Here is an 8,404-nt window from a genome sequence, read left to right on the forward strand (position 1 = left end):
GATAAGTCCATAAATTACACAATGATGTACTTGACCAAGGCTGAACAATAAAAAAGTATCACTCATTGTTATTTGATAGCATCGATCAGTGATTGATGAACTGATTAAACAAATACTGAACTTACACAACTTAAACATCATAACTAGGTTGTATTCATAATACAGCTTACAGAAATTGCATATAATTCCCAATATCAGTTGAAGTAATGGAGTAAATACAACAAGAGTGAGAATATATGTACCGGACGGTCTCAGGACAGCGGATGATAGCTTCCACAATGTGGTCTCTGATCTGCTGACGGTCGTTTTCATGAATGTTGAAAGGGAACACGACTTTTCCCAAAGATGGCTCCCTGTCTTGCCAGTACTGGCTAATCATGTTCTTCAGATAAATGGCCGCTGCAAACAAGTAATCAGATAAACAATCATTTCTTGTTGGTTCAGATTTCAACCAATTTCACAAACTTATCGGTCGGAAAAATTATCAATAAAACAATAAACAAATATAAAAGCAACAATTGTATAAATACTGAAGAACTAAAGCTGTACGGAAAATGTGAAATTATAGTAAGAGTGGGAAATTGTTAGATGGAATGTTCCATTCATTCCAACTTGAAATTGTTGGCTGGAATTACAATCACCATCCGCCGCCTCAGGGGGAGGAAGCAGTGCACTGTCAACACCGTGTATGGTAAAGACGGTGTGCTGCAAACCTCTACTGCGGCTGTTGTGGATCAGTGGAGGGAAAACTTCGAAGAACTCCTCAATCCCACCAACACATCTTCCTATGAGGCAGCAGTGCCTGGGGAATCTGTGGTGGGCTCTCCTATTTGTGGGGATAAGGTTGCCGAGGTAGTTAAAAAGCTCCTCGGTGGCAAGGCCCCGGGGGTGGACGAGATCCGCCCGGAGTTCCTTAAGGCTCTGGATGATATGGGGCTGTCTTGGTTGACAGGACTCTGCAACGTCGCGTGGACATTGGGGGCAGTACCTCTGGATTGGCAGACCGGAATGGTGGTTTCCGTTCTTTAAGAAGGGGAACCGGAGGGTGTGTTCCAACTATCGTGGGATCATACTCCTCAGCCTTCCCGGTAAGGTCTGTTCGAGTGTACTGGAAAGGAGGCTACGCCGGATAGTTGAACCTCGGATCCAGGAGGAACAGTGTGGTTTTCGTCCTGGTTGTGGAACGGTAGACCAGCTCTATACTCTCGGCAGGGTACTTCAGGGTGAATGGGAGTTTGCCCAACAAGTCTACATGTGCTTTGTGGACTTGGAGAAGGCATTCGACCGTGTCCCCCGGGAAATCCTGTGGGTAGTGCTCAGAGAGTATGGGGTATCGGACTGTCTGATTGTGGCGGTCCGCTCCCTGTATGATCAGTGTCAGAGCTTGGTCCGCATTGCCGGCAGTAAGTCGGACCCGTTTCCAGTGAGGGTTGGACTCCGCCAAGGCTGCCCTTTGTCACCCATTCTGTTCATAACTTTTATGGACAGAATTTCTAGGCGCAGTCAGGGCGTTGAGGGGATCCGGTTTGGTAGCTGCAGGATTAGATCTCTGCTTTTTGCAGATGATGTGGTCCTGATGGCTTCATCTGGCCAGGATCTTCAGTTCTCACTGGATCGGTTCGCAGCAGAGTGTGAAGCGACTTGTATGAGAATCAGCACCTCCAAGTCCGAGTCCACAGTTCTCGCCCAGGAAAGGGTGGAGTGCCATCTCCAAGTTGGGGAGGAGATCTTACACCAAGTGAAGCAGTTCAAGTACTTAGGACTCTTGCTCACAAGTGGGGGAAGAGTGGATCATGATATCGACAGGCAGATCGGTGCGGCGTCTTCAATAATGCAGACGCTGTATCGATCTGTTGTGGTGAAGAAGGAGCTGAGGCGGAAGGCAAAACTCTCAATTTACCAGTCGATCTACGTTCCCATCCTCACCTACGGTCATGAGCTTTGGGTTATGACCGAAAGGACAAGATCCCGGGTACAAGCGGCCAAAATAAGTTTCCTCCGTCGGGTGGCGGGTCTCTCCCTTAGTGATAGGGGGAGAAGCTCTGTCATACAGGGGGAGCTCAAAGTAAAGCCACTGCTCCTCCACATCAAGAGGAGCCAGATGAGATGGTTCGGGCATCTGCTCAGAATGCCACCCGTACACCTCCTCAGGGAGGTCCGACCGGGAGGAGGCCATGGGGAAGACCCAGGACACGTTGGGAAGACTGTGTCTCCCGGCTGGCCTGGGAACGCCTCGGGATCCCCTGGGAGGAGCTGGACGAAGTGGCTGGGGATAGGTATGTCTGGATGGATGGATGGTTTGAATCAGTTAAGTAAGAATTCTCAATTTTAATGACAATGTGTTTAAGGTAAAAGTGGGTATTTTCGGGTTGTGTACAATTTTTACGCCAAATTTCCTAAACAAGCTGAAGGCTTTGATGTTGGAGTGTTTGGGAAATGTGAGAGAAGTAGAACTTGTATGAGCATATTGTCAAAAAGAAAAAACGGATATGACAGAATTGAATGGAAGCAAAGTGAGCTTCACACTTAAGGCTACAGATTTATTTGGACCATTACAGTTAAATGTTTTATCTTCATACAGTATCACAACAGAATTCAAACAAATCAATATTTGATAAAAATCAAGCTACTGAATGCCTCTACAAAAAAGGTTCAAGCATTCCGCAGCACAGCAGACGGCAAATGGAAAGATGTCCCGAAAAGGTCACTACAATGGTTACATTCATTTGTTATATCCATATTTGCCATACCTGCCTGGCGAACAGGAAACTCCACCTGCTCTGATGCAATTATTTGAAGCAAAGTTGGTGCAAAGTTGATGATCTTGTAGGACTAAAACACACCAAAGAAGACAGAAAATTGAGAAAGTAATTATTCGATGTATAGAAGTTTAACCTGTACAATGATATTAACAATTCACATTTTTTTATGTTAGGTTTAATTTAACAGACAGCAACAAATTGTAAAAAAAAAACCTCAAATGTAATACAAATTGTTGGAAAAAATTAAATGAATGCAAGTTCATTAATAATTTGTTGATTGCATTACATTATTGTAAAAAACGAAGGTTACTAAACTAAATTGACCTAAAAAAAGTTATTAATACACATTATATTACCAACTACTAAACAAAGTGACAGGATACTTCATTCATATTTCTATACATTGTTTATTTTAAAACCATAGAAGTCCATATGTTATGGCAAATTAAGCATGTAATTTCTCTACCAGTAAATTAGGCAGATGCAGACGCCCAGATGAAAGTTGGCAAAATGAAATAGATTTTTCTTTATATCTTGGTGGTAAAAAAATATCTTGGTTGTAAAAATCGGATGCACTATAATACATTGAAATGTCATGTCATTAGGTTTTTAAGGATGAATAACCCTCAGATCCAGCGCACCTGATAGCCGGTTTACTTCTGTTTTGTTCTAGAACTCACAACATTTCTCTCATGCACTTGATTTTGGTGTGTGTGCGTGTGTGTGTGTGTGTGTGTGTGTGTGTGTGTGTGTGTGTGTGTGTGTGTGTGTGTGTGTGTGTGTGTGTGTGTGTGTGTGTGTGTGAGCATTGACAGCCTTTTTCTTTTGCACTTTTTTTTCACCCGACAGTTCAGTTCACTTCAGTTTCAGTTTATTTCCAACATGCATACGATACATTGTAAGCGTTTATCAGCAATTTCAATTTACAACATGTTCCAGTCAGTTGCATGCGTTTTAGTTTTAGTTACCATGGATTGATTAACATGGACCCCGACTTAAACAAGTACCATTTAGTGGTCAATTGTACGGAATATGTACTGTACTGTGCAATCTACCAATAAAAGGAGACAAATCCATCTGCTCCAATAGTAGGGGTATCTCTCTGTTGGCCATTGCTGGAAAGGTCCTTGTCAAGGTCATGCTCCGCAGACTCATCCCCGCAATATCAGAACGGGTCACCCCAGAGTCGCAGTGTGGTTTTCGGAAGGACAGGGGGACAGTTGACATGATCTTTGTGACACGTCAGCTCCAAGAGAAATGCCGGGAGCAGCACAAGGACTTGTTCATTGCCTTTGTCGACCTTTCAAAGGCATTTGACACAGTAAACAGGGACCTACTGTGGCGAGTCCTGAAGAGATTTGGGTGTCCACCCAAGTTTCTCACCATCCTTGCACAGTTCCATTCTGGGATGATGGCCCGAGTGGTAGTGGGAAGACACAGCTCAGATCCCTTTGGTGTGAAAACTGGAGTGAGGCAGGGCTGTGTGCTGGCTCCAGTTCTCTTCAATATCTTCCTCGTCTGTGTCACAACACTGCTACGTAGGGGGATGGAGGAGCAGGCTGGAGTTACCATAGACTTCAGGCTTGATGGTAACTACAGGAGGCTACAGGCAACTACCAAGCTGACCTCAGAGACCATAATTGAGCTGCAATACGCCGATGACTGTGCCCTGGTTGCCCATACACCACAGGCTCTGCAAAACATCCTCTCGGCAGTTGTAACTGCATATACCAGAATGGGACTGACGATCAACACCCAGAAGACAGAGGTACCCTGTCAGTCTAGTGCTGACCTCCCACTAAACCCCACAATAACCCTCACAGCAGCAGGGCAACAGCTGCTCACGGTGCCCACCTTCAAATACCTGGGGAGCATAATGTCTGACACCTGCTCAATGGATGACGAGATCCAGAACCGCCTCAAGCAAGCATCATCATCTTTTGGTCGTCTAAGGAGAACTGTTTTTCAGAACAGCAACCTCAAACTCCACACCAAAGTGCTGGTCTACAGAGCAGTATGCATCACTGCATTACTGTACGGATGTGAGGCATGGATTATCTACAGCCGCCATCTGAGAAGCCTGGAGACTTTCCATGTAAGATGTCTGCAGAAGATCCTTGGCATCACATGGAAGGACAGAGTGCCACACACAGAAGTGCTGGAGAGGGCAGGCAGCTGCAGTGTGGAGTCCATCATGACCCGACATCAACTCATATGGTTGGGGCATGTCATCCGAATGCCAAGCCATAGACTCCCACGCAAAATCCTCTATGGTCAGTTACACCTAGGCCAACGCAGTGCTGGTGGGCAGAAGAAGCGGTTCAAAGACCAAATGAAGACCACACTGAAGAGATGCCATATCAACCCCTCTTCACTGGAGGAATTTGCTTCCTGCCGAGACCTCTGGCGCTCCCACACCTCACAGGGAGTGGATTATATAGAGGAACAGCGCACACAACACCGTGCAGCAAAGCGTGCGAAGAGGCTTGCTCGCCGAGCCACCCCTGCTCCCCCCAGCACCTCCTTCACATGCCCGGTCAGTAACCGCATCTGTAGATCCAGGATCGGACTGTTCAAACATCAGCAGACTCACAAATAAAAGAAGATGGTCCTCATCGAATTGATGGACAACCATAACCAAGTAAGCAAGTGTGTGTGTGTGTGTGTGTGTGTGTGTGTGTGTGTGTGTGTGTGTGTGTGTTTTTTTGAGCATTGACAGCCTTTTTCTTTTGCACTTTTTTTTCACCCGACAGTTCAGTTCACTTCAGTTTCAGTTTATTTCCAACATGCATACGATACAATGTAAGCATTTATCAGCAATTTTAATTTACAACATGTTCCAGTCAGTTGCATGCGTTTTAGTTTTAGTTACCATGGATTGATTAACATGGACCCCGACTTAAACAAGTACCATTTAGTGGTCAATTGTATGGAATATGTACTGTACTGTGCAATCTACCAATAAAAGTTTCAATCAATCAATCGTATGGTGCGTTATCGGTTTTTAATTCATTTTGTATGTTTGGCCTCTGTCAGCCGCCGTACATTTAATAACGCAAACAAACCCTGCAGCAGCCTAATAAAGCAAGCTACATGCAAAATTGGAATGCATACAGTCGATTAACATTACTCCAGTGTTTTTCAACTTTTTTTAAGGCAAGGCACATTTTTGTCATAAAAAAAATCCGGAGGCACACCACCAGCAGAAAACGTTAATAAATGTACTTTGTGTTAGCAAGCAAGGCTACCTAAGTTGTTGCTGTCCTTGTTTGTGTGGACATTGTTGATTGTCGTGTCACGTACGGATGTACTTTGTGGACGCCGTAAGTTTTTGCTGTCGTCCAGCATTTTGTCTCTGTTTACTTTGTAGCCAGTTCAGTTTGACTTTCGTTTTGCGTAGCCTTTCCCTCTCCCTTTCGTTCATTTTGGGTTTAAGCATTACATACCTTTTTTACCTGCCCACTGCCGTACATTTAATAACGCAAACAAACCCTGCAGCAGCCTAATAAAGCAAGCTACATGCAAAATTGGAATGCATACAGTCTGTTTACATTACTCCAGTTTTGGGGATTGATTGAGACTTTCATTAGTAGATTGCACAGTACAGTACATATTCCGTACTATTGACCACTAAATGGTAACACCTGAATAAGTTTTCCATCCATCCATTTCTACCGCTTATTCCCTTTTGGGGTCGCGGGGGGCGCTGGCGCCTATCTCAGCTACAATCGGGCGGAAGGCGGTGTACACCCTGGACAAGTCGCCACCTCATCGCAGGGCCCTGAATAAGTTTTTCAATTTGTTAAGTCGGAGTCCACGTTCACAACAAACCATCATTGTCTCACCTGACACATTCCGACTTTTACAAAGCAATGCTGCCACCTCCTGACATGGAGTATTACGTGGTTAGCCTGCCGAGTTTTACACGGCACAGACACTAAGCAACGGCACATTATTGGCAGATTATAATTATTGATATGCAAAAAATATATTTGGCATAAATTAGGTGAAGTTGCATAATTTCCCACGGCACACCAGACAATATCCCACGGCCGCGGCACAGTGGTTGAAAAACACGGCATTACTCTACTTGACGTTGTGATTATAGCAGATTTGATTCTAGCTGCGTGTGCTTAAAACAACAACGCAAACACACTCTTAAGGTCAAAAAACAAATCATAATGAGTACAGTTAGTAGTATAAACAACTCACTGCTTTGGACAGCACCCACCTGATTGAGTTCATCTTCTGCCGATCTTCTCAGTTTAGGGTCGATAGTTCCCCTCAGAGCCTGGATTATTCGGTTGGGATCCATGCCTCCACTTAGATAAACGGGTCTAGTGCACGGAATTAAAACTACCGAGACCCTTCCTCTATTTAATTCAAAAGGCCGTTGTGTAATTGCAATAAATGTCGCCCGACTTTTACATTAATTCGACACTCGGACGGAACGTCCACGTACCATGTTTATTGGGTACTACTATTGTTTGTCTAACTTCACAAATAAAGCAGTAGGAGTTCGCTCAGTGAAATTCCATAAAGCTTATTAGGACAAAACTGCCGCCAAGCAGCAGTTTGTGGACGTAAAAGTAAACTAAACAAACGCTTTACGGCTTATACTTCTTCGTCGTCTGCACGAGAGGGCCTGTGTCTGCTGCCATCTTGAGTTTACTGCCAGCATTCGTTGTTTGGTTTAACTAATTAAAAAATGTAACCTAAATGTAGCACCACAAATGTAACAATTACAAGGTACACATTTTTATTTTAACAAGTATGTTTTCAGAATTTTATTATTATTATTATTATCATCATTATTACAAAACATCGACATCTGAAACAGTTATCCAATGTATGCATCATAGTGTTTGTAACCTAAGCTAATTTACAACACTTGTCCCCAACAACAACAACAACACAGATCCAACATAATTAAAACAGGAAAATAAAAATAATAAGGCAAAAATAAGTCGATGATAATGATAATAGAAATAATACATACAACGTGAAAACTAGATAAAAGCCAATAATAATAATAACTACACAAAGTGCAGACTAGATAAAAAACAATTAGTAAAAATTAGTAAAAACCAAACATGGGAACACGATTGCTGCTCAACTAGCCATAAGTGTGTTTGTTTTTTGAAAGTGACAAGTGCTGATATACTTTTCAAAGTGTCAGGTTAAGAGTTCCATAGTTGTGATCCTTTTATTGAAAAGGCAGTCTGGGCAAAAGATGTTCTACGGAATGGAACGCAACAGTTGCCTTTTGACATTGCTCTGGTGGTATATCTGGTACCACTTTGCAGTCTAGTAATTGCCTTGCAGAGCAATTGGGGAGCAGAGTTATCCAAGCATTTAAAAAACAGTTTGACTGTATGTAACAAAATAAAATTGTTAAAACTTAAAATACTGTATTTCGTGAAAATTTGGCAATGATGATATCGTATACTCTTCTTGTCTAGGACTTTCAAGACTGGTGTGCCTGGGACCATGTAGTTAAGACATAAGATATGTGTGAAAGAATCATTGAATTCATAAATGTCAAAGAATGTAGTTTTTTTTTTTTTTGAACAATGAACTACTACTTCTAATACAACACGATTTTAAATTGTTCTTTCAAGAGTTTACAACAGGTTCAGCAA

General features: G+C 43.0%; 1 protein-coding gene across 2 annotated transcripts in view; it reads right to left on the reverse strand.

Moving 5' to 3' along the window:
* The window catches only part of ipo8 (importin 8), a 52,036-nt gene extending 44,662 nt beyond the window's left edge, over window positions 1-7,374 (reverse strand). Inside the window, exons 1-3 of one of the 2 annotated variants that reach the window (XM_061913128.1) lie at window positions 6,994-7,374; window positions 2,751-2,832; window positions 243-399 (exon numbers count right to left, since the gene is read on the reverse strand). In XM_061913128.1, coding sequence (XP_061769112.1) covers window positions 243-399; window positions 2,751-2,832; window positions 6,994-7,077 — 323 coding nt within the window. In that variant the 5' untranslated portion in view covers window positions 7,078-7,374. The remainder of the gene's footprint in view (window positions 1-242; window positions 400-2,750; window positions 2,833-6,993) is intronic. The other variant, XM_061913129.1, reaches the window with a different exon arrangement.
* Between the last annotated feature and the right edge of the window lie 1,030 nt (window positions 7,375-8,404).

This window comes from Nerophis ophidion, linkage group LG10 (assembly GCF_033978795.1).
Source record: "Nerophis ophidion isolate RoL-2023_Sa linkage group LG10, RoL_Noph_v1.0, whole genome shotgun sequence".
In the NCBI taxonomy this organism is placed as follows: domain Eukaryota; kingdom Metazoa; phylum Chordata; class Actinopteri; order Syngnathiformes; family Syngnathidae; genus Nerophis; species Nerophis ophidion.